Source organism: Macrotis lagotis, chromosome 8, assembly GCF_037893015.1.
Source record: "Macrotis lagotis isolate mMagLag1 chromosome 8, bilby.v1.9.chrom.fasta, whole genome shotgun sequence".
Classification (NCBI taxonomy): domain Eukaryota; kingdom Metazoa; phylum Chordata; class Mammalia; order Peramelemorphia; family Peramelidae; genus Macrotis; species Macrotis lagotis.
Genome location: NC_133665.1, coordinates 129,050,102 through 129,065,164, shown reverse-complemented (window position 1 = coordinate 129,065,164; position 15,063 = coordinate 129,050,102). Strand labels below are relative to the sequence as shown.

Below are 15,063 nucleotides of genomic sequence, written 5' to 3'. Positions count from 1 at the left end.
TCATGACAAGCACATGAATTGAATTTGAGTGAGGGGGATGCTGTCCTAAGTCACCAGTCTCTATTTTCTTTCCCAAAGTCATCTGGGTTCAGAGGCCAGATATGAATCAGGATCTCTGGAGATGGCCCTGGTTGCAGGGCAATTAGCCCAAGGACTCACAGCTAGTAAGTGGGAAGTGTCTGAGGTCCGATTCTAGCTCCCATCCTCCTGAATCCAAGACCAGTGCTCTATACACTGTGTCCCTTAACTGCCCTATGCCAGACACTGGAGATGTACTAACAGAAACAAGCCTCTTTGACCTCAAAGAACTTACATTCTACTGAGGGAGTAGGAAGATATAATCGGGGAGTGACTTAGGATCAGAGCTGGTTGGATCCTAGATTTCAGGTTAAAGTGACCTTGCAGGTCATTTCTTTCATTCCTGTCTGACATTTTACAGATGAAATTGAAATCCAGAAAAACAGTGATTTGTTCACATGGATAGAAAGTAGAATAACTGAGATTTGAATAGTAAATAGAATAACCGAGATTTGAATCCTTGCCATTGCATCATGCCACCTGCAGTCAGGAAGATTATGTTGGCAGCTGTATAGATTGACTGGAGAGGGAAGACACCAGGTGCAGGGAGACCAATTAAGAAATTATTATAATAGTCCAGGTAAAAGGGACCAGAGCTGGTAGCCAGATGAACTAAGAAGATTTAGATGGCTCTGAGATGTGTTATGGAGGCAGAAGGGTCATTACTTGTTACTTGATTGGAAGAGGAGCTTGAAAAAAGGCAAATGAAGGCCAGGTAGGTAATGCATTGGATAGAGTGCTAGCCCTGGAGGACCTGAGTTCAAATTCAGCCTTAGACCTTTACTAGCTGTGTGATCCTGGACAAATCACTTAACCCTGATTACCTAAAGGAAAAAAATAAACAAGGGTATTGTAAGGTACATTAAAGTAAACAGCATCTGAGGGAGATCTAAAGAGACTCATGGTCATTTCCAACATCTTTAGAAGCAAAAGTTCTACTTCCTAATATATGCCTAGTTTCCCCTATAGCTTGTTTTTTTCCTCAATACAGGGCTAACAGTATAATTCTTAGTCTTATTAAACATGATTTAAGATTCTTTTTTCTCTCCCGAATGAATTAAAGGAAGAGGGAAAGGGATGTTTCTTTGACTGCCTGAGATACTACAAGAGTTGGAACTAAACTCAAAGAATAGCTGTATGTATTTACAAGAGATCTTAACTGAGATAAGATGAGAAAAGATAGTGTTTTAGGCTATGAAAAAAAGAACATAGGACAATGCAGTACTCATTCATTGAAAATTTATGAATTGCAGTTAAGGGTTTCAGTCATTTTGAGATGGGTATAAAGTTAAATGACAGGGTTTCTACCTTCAGGAAGGTTATAATTCTGAAGAGTGAGGTCAGATATGTTTGTAGATATCCTGTCAATAGACTCTGGACTTTAAGTCAAGAAGCTCCCTGCCTCTGACATGTTAACAGTATGAAAATGGGCAAACCATTTAGCTTCTCAGTATCCTATGCAATTCTTTTCAAGTCAGAAATTTCCTCAACCACTAGAATCCCAAGTCTGAACAAATATACACTCACATTCCATAGGAATAAAACATGTTATCGTTCACATGTGGAATGACCCTCCTGAAATGGAAAAAAAAAGGAGGTATGGTAGGAATGAGATGTTGGGTCACCATATTCCATGAGGCAGCTGGGTGGGCATTGGACAGAAAGCTAAACTTGGAGTCAGCAAGAACTAAGTTTAAATTCAGTCTCAGCTACTTATTAGCTGTATGACTATGGGCAATGCACTTAACTTCTGTTTGTCTCTATTTCCTCAAATGTACAATAGGGATAATACTTCTCAGGAGTGTTAAATGATATAATAATTATAAAGCACATTGGACACAGACCCATAGTAAATGCTGTATAAATATTAGTTGTTGTTGTTTATAGTAGTAGTAATGAAGATCAAATGAAATCTTTGTAAAGTGCTTTATGAGCCTTCAAGCACCATGTAAGCTCTTCTTACTTTTAAAAATGGGATAGAGAATTAATGGGAAAAGGTGGGTTGATAGTCTTATGAGCTTCTGGGGGTGAAACTTGCTTTTTAAAAATTTTATCTTTGGAATACAAGTTACAAATGGGATATTTTAACTACAGTGTCTCTATTTGAACTTGCTATTTCTTAAATAAATAACTAGGTTATTGAATTTGGAAAGGAAATGACTCATAAGAGGCGAAAATATGGACATGATATAGGATTTTCCTGTAGTGTTTTCCCAACTCTTTTTCAGTCCAGTCACATGTCTACAATCTTTGCCCTGGACAACTAAAATTTTATTTAAAAGAGAGGCAGTGCAGTCTAATGATAAAAGTGTGGAAGTAAAATCTCCTAGCTCTGTGGATGTGGTTCCTTACTTCTGTGGAGAAATTAGTTGAGAACAAGATCTGTCCTTATTGACCATAGTGAATGAGGGTAGCATTTACCTTTTTTTTTTATCATTATGGTTATTTTCATACACACACACATGTTTTAATAACTTATTCTCTTTTTTATAAAAAAGGACTTTGTAAAAAGTGGCAAGATGGGGTATGGCAGAGAATAGATAGATATATTTAGGAACAAAAATGACATTAAAATAAAAAGATAACAGTAGAAGTAATAGTTTTAAGAAAACTGAATTGTCTCACACAGGTGTGAAGTAAAGCTTTAGCACTTGTAAGTCAGATAAGATTGATCTATTGAATATCTATTAAATTTCATTATTAAATGTGAAGTAATAAGATAGCACATTATCTCCATGTTGAAAGTGTTGAATGAAACGTATAACTAAATTTGAAATTTTAAGTCAGAATCATATTTTTTAGTTTATAGATTTTCAGAAAGAGAAATCATTTATAGTAAAAGTTTGGCAGATGGAAGAAAATTTGCCACAGACTGCAGAAACTTGGCAAAGACAGTCTTAAAATAATAAAATTTGGTGTTGTTAGGACTGTGGGGATTTAGGTGTAGTAGTAGTATTCTACTCTTGGTGTAGATCCTCTGCCAGAGAAGCAGTTAGGAAAGACTATTTCAGTACAATGAGTAGAGTGCCTATGATGGGTAAGAGGAGGTACATATCCAGGACTGTAGGAAAACAAGAGAGGATGCTAAGAGAGGTTTTAAAAAGAGAAGAAGAATTTTAATTTGGAGAGATAAAGTCGATGAAAGAAAACACTACAGGGCAGCTAGGTAGCATAGTAGATAGAACACTGATCTTGGAGTCAGGAGGACCCTGGTTCAGATTTGGTCTCAGGCACTTTACTAGCTATGTTGCTTAATTCTGATTGCTTCCATTCTCACTCCCCCCCCCAATATAGGGTAAGAGGTTTTTATTTTTGGAAGACATAGCCCAATATACTTGAAAGACCTGATTCAAGGTCAGTCTTTCCTTCTTACAAACCAATTGGCTTGGAGCAGGTTTTTTGTTAAGCCTTCTTATCTAATAACTGGGTGTATGGGGGGTGGTCTCAGATGAACCTAAAGTCCCTTCTAGAGACTTTGAATCCTATGGAGTTTTCCAGCTCTTGCCTCAATAAGAAAAAAAATTAAGAACTGAATTATAAAACAAGTAATTATAAAAATTCACAAACCAAGAAACATCACTGCATTAGGCTTCTTTGAGACATGTGTAGGTGTTTTGTTGGAAACATTTTTTGAGACATTAATAGTCATGGAAAATATTTGATTTTCATGAAATCTATGCATTCAGTGACTCTGAAATAAAATATTTTTCTTTACAGTGCCAAACTCAGAGCCTTGTCTTTACTAGATATTAGGTGAGTGAATGAATGTTAACATTCATATTACTAACTAGTGGAAAGAATAGGAATAGGAGCAGCTTTCTAGACACTCAGTCTTTTAGTTAAGATTGGCATTGATGTTTGAGAAAATGGAACCTAATAAGGGGTGTGCCAAAAAATAATTAAAAACTAGCTCTCCTAGAGAGAAAAAAAAGCATTCCTTATATGCTAGATACACTTTTAAATTTAATCTCCATTAACACTTTCTACATCATTTTCTTAAGTCTAGATAATCAACAAAACAATAAATCAAACCCTGATTTTTATTTATTTGCCAATTCCTGATGTGTCAATACTTACACTGAAAATTTAACGAACAGTTCTTGGTAGCAGTAGATCTGGCTCCAGTATATCCCTTGGAACAAGCTTACCAAGTAACTTTTAGGAGATGGAATTTGAATGATTAACAGAAGAGCCACAATTCTTGGTCTATATCTTTACTGTTTCTTTTCTCCAGGAAAACTTCAAAAATCATGAAAGCCCTAATATAAAACTCCTTGCCATTCCACGTAGGATAACTCACATCACTTATAACAATAATAACATTTCACCTTTCTATAGTGTTTTTGAACTCTACAAAGGGATTTTCTCACAAAATTCCCACAAGATCAGCAGTGTAAGTAGCATTATTTGTATTTTACCAATGAGCCAACTGAGGAGGACGAAATAGCTCACATTAGGGGTGGCTAGGTGGCACAGTGGATAGAGCACTGGCCCTGTAGTCAGGAGTACTTGAGTTCAACTCTGGCCTCAAACATTTAATAATTACCTAGCTGCGTGGCCTTGGGCAAGTCACTTAACCCTATTGCCTTGAAAAAACCCTAAAAAAAATAGTTCATATTGATAAAGCCCCATTTCTCATAGGAGTATAAATCTAGAAGTGGAAGAACCTTTGGAAACCATCTAATCCAATTCCTTCATTTTACAAATGGAGAAACTAAGACCCAGAGAGTGTGAGTAATTTGTCTTAAGTCACACAAAGTGATTTGAATACAACTCACCTGACTCTTGAAACAATGTTCTTTGCGCTCTACCCCAAAGATCCTGGAATGATTTGCCATTTTCTTCTCCAGCTCATTTTACTGATGAGAAAACTGAGGCAAATAGGGTTAAGTGACTTGCCCAGGTTACCTTGTAAGTGACTGAGGCTGGATTTGAACTTAGATCTTTCTAACTGACTTCAGGTCCAGCATTCTCAACTGTACCACCATACATATTCAAGGTACATACATTTAAACCAGCCCTGTGAGGTGGTTAGTATCAGTATTACTGCATCTGTTTTACACCTGAGACAACTGAGAATCAGAGAGGCTGTCTAGGGGCATCCAGCTGGGTGTTGGCACTGGCATTCAAACTCAGGCCAGTGTCCTTTCCATCACACCAGTGCTTTCTGAGGTGACTTACTTTCCTAAGCACTGAGAGTCTCCAATTTGAATACCATCTTGGCTCTAGGCCTAGACCACAGTCTGTTCCAAGGGCATATTAGTTACAAGGACAAGTGCTCCTGGGCGTTGGTCTCTTAGAAGCAGCTGTCTTGGCAGGACACCACTCACATTGTGTCATTACCAATAAAAAGCAAGTTAGTCAACAACCATTTTTTTCTTTCCCTCATCCTTGGATATTGGAATAGGGGGTGTCATCAGAGGCAAAGAAAGAAAAATTAAGGGGAAGAAGGGAATAAGAAATTGCTTTATAGATATTTTCTCATTTGAACCTCAGAATAACCCTGGAAGTTGGTGCTTATTATCCCAATTTTATTTTTTTAATAGTTGAGGAAACTGAGGCAGACAGAGATTAAGTGACTTATCCAAGATCATACAGCTTGCAACTATCTGAGAGCAAATTTGAACTGAGGTTTTCTTCATTCCAGTTTCAGAGATAGGCTCATCTAAACCCTAAGAAGTGGCCTCTAGGCAAAGTTCAACTGCCAAAGGGTTCTTTGAGCATGGGTAGAGGGATGTGGCCTGAGAGGATTGTCGACTGCTGTCAAAGTTTAGGCCTTTCATGGAATGGGTGAAAGTCACAGTGGGTACTGATGACCTCACTGGAGAATTCAGTTGACTCTCAAGTAGCCTTTGCAGACTGTTTGCATTGCTCTGGAAAAACATCTCCTGCCTGGCTCCAGCCTTTGCCCAGGGGCTCCTTCCTGTTTCTTCCCTCCAAGTGAAAGCTGCTCTAGCTGAACCTGGAGTCTCAAGCCATGCCTGCTGCCAGAGCTAAAGACATTCCAGAGATTTTTTTTTTATTATTAAAGTCTGACTAAGAGTTATTCCTAATTTTCTACTTTATTTTACTACCTTCAGGAAAGTTTCTCAAGACTCTTTACCTTCCATACATGTTTGTTGTTTACTCATTTTCAGTCCTGTCCGACTTTTCATGACTCCATTAGGGATTTTCTTGGCAGAGATCCTGCAGTGGTTTATTGTTTCCTTCTCCAGCTCATTTTACACATGAGGAAACTGAGTTAAGTGACTGGTCCAGGGTCTCACAGCTATCAAACGCTTGAATCTGGACTAGAACTCAGATCTGTCTGACTGAATTCAGGCCCAGAGTTCTCTTAGCTGTGTCACTGAGCAGCTCCTCTATTCAAACACAATGTGCATAAGCTTTTTAAAGCTATCCTCCATGCCTAGATCTTCTTCTTCCTTCCCTCTGACCATTGATCTCTCTGGCTTCCTTTAAGTCCCAACTAAAACTCTACCTTCCCTAACCCTTCTTGGTTCCAGTGCTTTTCCTCTTTAATTATTGTAACTTAGTTACTTTCAGAAAGTTGTTTTTGACTATTCTAGCTCTTATGGAACTTGTTAATAGATAGCAACTGACAGATCATAGGCCGACTGCTCTCGGCTGGACTGACCAACCTCTCTGTCTTTTCTTTTTGGGGGACAGATGTTGAATGCTATTTTATTTTTCCAATAACATGAAAAGATTGTTTTCAACATTCATCTTTTTGTAAGCTTTTGAGTTCCATATTTTTCTACCTCCTTCTCTCCCTGTCAAGATGTAAAGCTTATATATGTATAATCATGCCTAACATATTTCCAAATTGGTGACCTTTATCTCTTGATGATAGTCTTTCCAAAATACTCAAAAGGAAGTCAGATGTTTTATCAAAATACCATAACCTTGGGTCTCCCAGGCCACCTCCAATTATTCCATGAAGCACCAAGTTTCCTTTTATAAATCAAGATCACGCCAAACATTATAGTAATAATAAGTGCCTGATGAAGACAAAGTTTGTCTAAAAGACAGGTTCTTGCTCTCAAGAAGCTTATAGTCTAATGCAAGGGTGATTGCATATTTTCTGCCAAGGACCATTTGGCTATTTAAAATATCATTCTCAGATCATACAAAATTATCAACTTAAAAATCCTGATCCTAAAAAGTTCCTAGATTTATTGAATTTTGAGTCCCGCCTGTGGTTGTTTTGACAATGCCAGACCAAATGATTTTGAGGGTCTTATATAGCTCATGATCTGAAAGTTCCCTGAAATGCACTAAAAAGTTATAAAATGAAATTCTTTGTTGGAGAGAGGTTGGAGGGGGAAGATCATCTGTAAGGTACAGAGATCATCTTGAATCACATTTACATTTGGTTTGGCAAATAGACTCAGACACACAGAGCAGTGTGGTGTTCAGTCATAGGAAGAGCAGTGAGCTGGGTCATTGAGAAACCTGGTCTCTAAATCTCATTCTGTTACTGCTTTGCTATAAGATATTGAACAAATCTCTTCCCTTCTGTGGGCCTTAATTACCACATTAATAAACCCAGAAAGCCTCTTTCAGCTTAAGAATTTGATTTGAAACATTATTAAAGACCATTGGGTGTGTGGTGCTCTTTCAAGCATCTCTCTCTCTCTCTCTCTCTCTCTCTCTCTCTCTCTCTCTCTCTCTCTCTCTCTCTCTCTCTCTCTCTCACTGTCTCTCTGTCTCCTTTCTCTCTCTCTCCCCCTCCTTCTGTCTAGCCTTCCCCCTTCCTCCCTATCTCCCCTAGATGGATTTCAGCAGATTGTCCAAGGGAAGAAAGCACTGGATTGTCTCCAAAGGAGATAATCTCATAGGTAATAAAAAAAACTGGTTGTACATTTGTTGGTTTAGCCATTCCTCCCTGTGATGCCCAACCAGAGGCCCTAGAAGGTTGTACCATGATTGCTGACACATTGCTTTTTCTCTTCTCTGATCTTTAGAAAACAATCATCTTTAGTAAAATCTCTTCAGTTCTGAAGATTGCATTCCAGCTGCAACAAATCTGTGCATTCTCTTAGGAAAGGTATCCATGCCATGGTCAAATGTAAACAGAACAGGAAACCATAAGTCAACCTTAAAGAATATGAAATAAATTTATTAAGTGCCTACAATGTGCTGGACTTTGGAATTATAAAGACAAAAAAGGAAGAAAGGAAACCAAAAACCAGTCCTTGCAGATGCTGTCTGGGAGGAGACAGGAAGGAATGTTAACATCCAACAGTATCATTGATTCCATGGAGGAAAGCATTTTGGAAAAAAATAAAGCCTTATTTTAAAATATGGGGTCATCTGTAAATTTATATATAGTTATATATAAATTATATAAAAATGATGTTATAATAGTTTATATACACAATGACTTTAATAATATGAATAAACTCAATACAAAAAGCCTCAAAACTTCATATTGTTTCATAACAGTCAAATTTGGCCCCCAAAAGAAGAGGAAATATATTACTTTCTTTTCTTTATAGAGATGGTGAGACCAAGGGTATAGAACATTGCATATATTGTCATATATAACTTATGTCTTCATTATCTTTGTTGAGCTATTTTTTAATTGTTTTTCTTCTTTAGAAGGGATGGCACACTGGAAAGGGTAGAGGGCTAATGAAAAATAAATTATATAACTAATAATAATTATTCTTTACATAGTGCTAAAATAGTTTGCAAAGTGCTTTACACATATCTCATTAATCCCCACAGCAACATTGTGAAGTAGGTCCTACTATTTTATCTATTGTACAGGTGAGGAAACTGAGACTGGGAGAAGTTAACTGACTTGCCCAAGGTCATAGAGCTAGGAAACATCTGAGGTGAGATTTGAACTGAGGTCCAACTATCCTGTTCATCACCTAGTTGTCCAACCCTTCACCAAGCTTTTAAACCCTGAGTTTGTACAGATTAAGTTCAATATTTTGGAGTGTCCCACAAATTGCTATCCTTAGTTTGTGCCCCTACCCATGCTTTCCTCTCCAAACATAACAATATAGCTCATGTCTGGTTCTAGTCCTAATAATATGAAAGAACCAAGTTTGTTCCTCCATATTAGGACACTCTCTTTTTCTCCCTATGCTTTAACTCCTGCTCGTTCTAGGAGTTAAGAATCCAGAAATCTATATTTTTGATCCAGAAGATTTGATTTAGGAAATCCTCCTTTAGATATTCTATTTCCCCTTCCCCTCCTCCCTCCCAAATTTCTGTCCCTCTCTTCCCTGGTTTCCCTTCAACATGTGAATTGTCATGTTCTTTGGGATTGTTTGGGTTTTGAATTGAAAGTATCTGGGTGGAAAGAGAAGTGAATGCTGATAGAGAAAACTAAGCAATGACCAGACCTGACCAGAATCATTGTATCCTTGACTAACTAAGCCCAGTTCCTCACTTTGATGAGAAAAAGGACTTTCATAACCTAGTCTTTCTTACCTTTCCAGTCTTCTTATAACAACCCTCTTCATACACTGTGGGATCCATTGACACTGGCCTCCTTGTGGCTCCATATTTACAAAGAACTTTGTCTCTTAGATTCCTCTGGCTGTCCCCCATGCCTGATATACTCTGTCTCTCCCCTCTTCTTCCTGACTTCCTTTAAGTTTCAGCTAAAGACCCAACTTCTACAAGAAAACTTTCCTAGGCCTCCTTAATCTTTAGGCCTTCCCTTGGAGTTTACTACAATTTATCCTGCTTGTTTGCTTATAAATACCTGCACATTTTCTCATTGGATCCTGAGCTCTTTGAGAGCAGGGATTGTCTTTTGTATTTTGTTATAGCTTCAGTGCTTAGCATAATGTCTGGCATATCGTAGGTATTTAATAAATGCTTATTGACTTGACTCTAATTTTTCTCTGACTCTGACCTAGCACCTTTATTGATAATGTTCTGAGCAAGCAGACTCACAGGGTCATAGCCATTGTTGTGAGGTTTCAGTAGGAGTGAGAAAGAAAAAAAAATAATGATTTTAAAATATTTCTCCCTTGGAGAAAAATAGTAATTCATTTCAATTCAACAAACATTTATGTATTTATTTATTTATTTATTTTAGGGTGGTGTTTTTTTTTGTAAGGCAAATGGGGTTAAGTGGCTTGCCCAAGGCCACACAGCTAGGTAATTATTAAGTGTCTGAGACCGGATTTGAACCCAGGTACTCCTGACTCCAGGGCCGGTGCTTTATCCACTGTGCCACCTAGCTGCCCCTCAACAAACATTTATTAAGTACCTGATATGTGCGAGACACTATGTTAAGCACTCAATTGAAAAAAAAAATAATTGAAAATATTCTTAGACAGAAATAGGTTCCATGCAAAAATGATTGAATTTCCCCTAATTTAATCAATTAATTTCCAGTCTCCTTCCCAACATTATCTAACTGTGTAGTACTCACATATGCCCTAGCCACATGCAGTATTTTTCTTTGGAAGACATATTCTTCTGTCCTTAAGTCAAGGAGCTTTTGATGCCTCTTGGGTATTGGGTTCTTTATTGACAAGGGAACATTTAGTTAATTGATTCTCTTGGAATGACTTCCCATTCCCTATAGGATAAAATCCAAACTTCTTAGCTTGGCATTCAAGATCCACAATGATATAGTCACTTCCTAGCTTTCCAGGCTTTCATTACTGAAGGCAATTTATGTGGGATCACACAGTCAGAATCAAGAATAAAACCTAAGTCTCCTTATTCTGAGTCCCATGCTCTTTCCACTTTACTATAATCTGATTTCACTTTTTAAAAGATACTAATTACACTTAATTAATTACAGCATAATTCTCTCTTGCACCTACCAGCCAAACCTGATCTCCCTGGTATGATGAAGCATTGAGTGTTTATGGGATATAGAGGGAGGCCATCAGTCCCACTAACCAATTGAGGGTTGTCAGGTCAAAAAGATCCAAAGACCATCCAATTACCTTTAGGGTAATGGTTTGTTAGGTCAAGAGAGAGTCCCTCGGACTTAAGGTATTAAGGAATCCAAGTAAATAATAGGAAGATTCATAGAGCGGAGATGCATGGTTTGTAATTTTGTAATATTGAGCATTAGGCAACTTTTGACTGCCTCAGTTTTGGGGGGAAGTTCCAGTATTATCTACACTCCTTTTTCCCAACTCAGTGAGATATGGTTGCTATTGAAGACAAAGAAAAATTTCAGTTTTCTGAATAAACCTGACAAGTTCTTATGTCTATGCCATGGCTTATCTACTTCTCTTTACCTGGAATATGTCTCTCCATTTCAACCTTTTAAAATTCTATGCATCCTTTCAGGGAAGCTAGGTTATATAATGAATAAAGGGTCAGGCCTGGAGTCAAGAAAACTCATCTTCCTGAGTTCGAATCTAGACTCAGAGTTTTATATGTTATATGACTCTGGGCAAGTCACTTAATCCTACTTGCCTCAGTTTCCTTATCTATAAAATGAGCTGGAGAAGAAAGTGATATTCTAGTATCACTGGAGTGAGCCCCCCAAATGAGATCACAAAGTTGGACACTGAAAATATAAAATCCTTCTAAGCCTGACTCAAATTCTACTTCCTTCCTGAAGCCTCTCCTATTCTTCCCAACCTATTTAAGTATTTTCCTAGTATTACATGCTGTTTTACATAATTATTAAACAACATAAGAGAATTGACTTGCAGAGCCTGTTATAGACACTATATGGTTTAACACCTACAACAACCCTCTTAAATATACATTATGTTATCATCCCCATTTTACACATGAGGAAACTAAGACACAGAACTAGATTCAAATGTTGCCTATGAAATTTACTGACTTTGTGATCTTGGATAAGTCCTTCAACCCCCCCCCCCCCCCCACACACACACACTTGGTTTCTTCATCTATTAGGTGAGGATAATAATAATGATAATGATACTCAATTACTGTATGAGTCTGTTCTAATAACAGACATGAAGAGGAATGAGGATTGCTATGAGGATCAGATGACATAAAATATGAAAGTTATACAAATTTTGAAATATTAAATATGTTGTTTTTATCATTATATGGGCCCATGTTTTGTCTATCCTCCCACCTCTACCCTGAATATAAGCTCTTTGGACAAGTCCAATCTCTTTATTATTTTTGTATCTTCCTTAGTACTAGGCACAGGTCCTTGAATTTAGTAGCTGATCAAAAAATGTATGTTAAAGTTTGTGGTGGTGTATGCATGTAGTCCAAGCCTCTGACTAGTGGTTCACTTGAGCTTAGTAGTTCTGAGCTATAATAAGTAGGTCTGTAAGTAAGCCTGTCTGCCCAAAGTCCAATACTGATATGGTGTGCTTCTGGGAGGGTAAGGCCATTAGGCTGCCCAATGAGGGGCAAACCCACCAGGTCAGGAAAAAAAAATGAGCAGGTTAAATCTTCTCTTCAGGTTGGAATTGGCAGGAGGGGATTCTGCACTTCTCACCCCAGTGAGATAGGGAAACCCAATCTAAACAGACAAAAGAAAACCAAAACCAATCCCTAAATTTCTTTTAGCAAATGAATGAATTCAATGCTGATGTTTGAAGAAAAAGCTAAGATATTGGCTCTGCAGAAGATGAGTTTAATTTCAACCTCATAATATTGTGTGGGAGTAAAGCTCTGTTAACTTTTGAATGAGAAACATTTGTAGAATGTTCTCTATATTTTACCTAGCAGCAATATACTGGGTATCCTAAAGTCTTAGGGGCAGTTTTAAAGTATTGAAGCACTTTGACTTTTGAGCCTTGCTATATTAACTCATTTGATCTCTGTTTTAGCCCCATGAGATAGGTACCACCAGCATTATTAGCCACATTGAATAGTTAAGAAATCAAAAACTTAGAAAACTTCTGTCTTCTGCAAGGTCACAAAGTGTCAGAAGCAGGAATCAAACCCAAGTTTCTTGACTTTGTATCCAGGTGTTCTCAAAGCTGTTATACTAATTCCCCGCTCCCCCTTTTCTTTTTTCTTTTTAAAATTTATTTTAATTTTTAACATTTTATTTATTTTTTCCAATTACATGAAAAGATAGTTTTCTATTCATCCTTTTGCAAACTTTTGAGTTCCACATTTTTCTACCACTCTCCCTTACCTCTCCCCCTCCCCATGGCAGTAAGTAATCTTATATAGGTTGTACATATAATCGTGTTTAACATATTTCCATATTATGTTAAACACGATTATACATTTCCATATTAGTCATGTTGTAAAGGAGGAATTGAAACTAAAGTCTCCCCCCCCTTGTTTTGCTAAGTAAAGGGGTTAAATGACTTGCCCAAGGTCATTCAGTTAGGTAATTATTAAGTGTCTGAGGTCTGATTTGAACTCAGGTCCTCCTGACTCCAGAGCTAGTGCTCTATCTACTGTGCCATCTAGCTGCCCCTTCCCTCACTTTTAAAAAGAGATCGATAGAATTTAGTTAAGAGGCATCTTGGGGCATAGTGAAATTACTCTCAGGCCATCATGCCACATAAGGAAGAGAGAAATAAATACCCCAAATTTGATCCAAGGATTATAGGTCAAGAGTTGGAAGGGACCTCAGAAGGCATCTCATATAACTCCCATATTTTTTCCTGAGAAAGCTGAAGCCCCATGAGGCTAGTGACTTGTACAAAGTCATACAGGTAATTGGCATCAGAAGTGGGATGTGATCTCACTCCTGTGATTCCAGTCAACGGTTTTTCTACTATGCTTCCTGGTCTCCAAGACCTACCCTCATTGCCTTGGGGGCTTCCACTTTCCTATTAATGGGCAAGGGAGGAAATAACTAAATATTACATTCTTTGATATGTTTCCTGCCTCCTGATTTTTTCTCCTATCTGTTTTGAGGAGGTATATTTATCATAATGCATTTGCAAGAAGCAGACTATTCGGGGATAAGCTTGCTAAAGAAAGCAATTTCTAGGGACGGCTAGGTGGTACAGTGGATAAAGCACTGGCCCTGGAGTCAGGAGTACCTGGGTTCAAATCCGGTCTCAGACACTTAATAATTACCTAGCTGTGTGGCCTTGGGAAAGCCATGTAACCCCATTTGCCTTGCAAAAACCTAAAAAAATATAAATAAGAAAACAATTTGTAGATGCTTGAGGAATCCAAGACAGATTCAGGTATTGTAATGTAATAAAGAGGGAAAATTGGTTTTCTCCAGTGTCTCAGTTTCAACATTCACCAACCATTCAGGTCCTTTTCTCTCTGTGTTCCTTCATCTGTGAAATGATGGTGCCATGGAAAAGTCAGTGGATCTGGGATTAAATCCCAGCTCTGCCACTTATTATTCAGGGCAAATTATTATTTGGGCAAATTGCCTCATTTCTAAGAGCCTCTGTTTCCTCATTAAAAGATGATTACTAAGGTTATGTCCAGTTCTAAAGTCGTGTTTCTATGATCCTTGCACTTGCAAGCCAAGTCGAGTAAATCATAAGGTTTTATATAAATGTAAGCTATTAGCTGATGACTCAGTGTTGTCTCAACTTTTCAATTTTCTGAAACTCTGCACATGTTCTTTTGTTAACTAATCCTTTTTCCTTTTCCCCTTTTCAGTCTGTTGCTGGCTGGGGTTGGAGGAACAGATCCATCAACGTGAACCACTATGCTACCAAGAAGAGTGCAGCTGAAAGCATGTTGGACATTGCCCTGCTGATGGCCAATGCCTCCCAGCTAAAGGCAGTGATAGAACAAGGACCCTCCTTTGCGTTCTTTGTCCCGCTTCTTGTTCTCATCTCCGTCTCCCTCATACTACAGGTGGGAGTGGGTGTGCTGCTGATCTTTCTGGGTATGTACTCTTTTTGTTATCTATTACTGCTCACCCACAGTTTATAGACTTAGTCCAAGGAGTAACTAAGATAGGGTAACAGAAACTTTGTCCCAGGGTATGAAAATATAGAGGGTACTAACACTTTCCTTAGATAGAAACAGTTAAATTTAGTTCCTAGTTAGCATGAAATTGGAAACTATTAGATGGTTACCTTCTAAAGCCCTGATGATTACTGCATAGGTGAGTTCTTC

General features: G+C 37.9%; 1 protein-coding gene across 1 annotated transcript in view; it reads left to right on the top strand.

Moving 5' to 3' along the window:
• NINJ1 (ninjurin 1) overlaps nt 1–15,063 on the top strand; it is a 99,546-nt gene that overhangs the window by 73,731 nt on the left and 10,752 nt on the right. Inside the window, exon 4 of the mRNA XM_074199036.1 lies at nt 14,599–14,830. Coding sequence (XP_074055137.1) covers nt 14,599–14,830 — 232 coding nt within the window. The remainder of the gene's footprint in view (nt 1–14,598; nt 14,831–15,063) is intronic.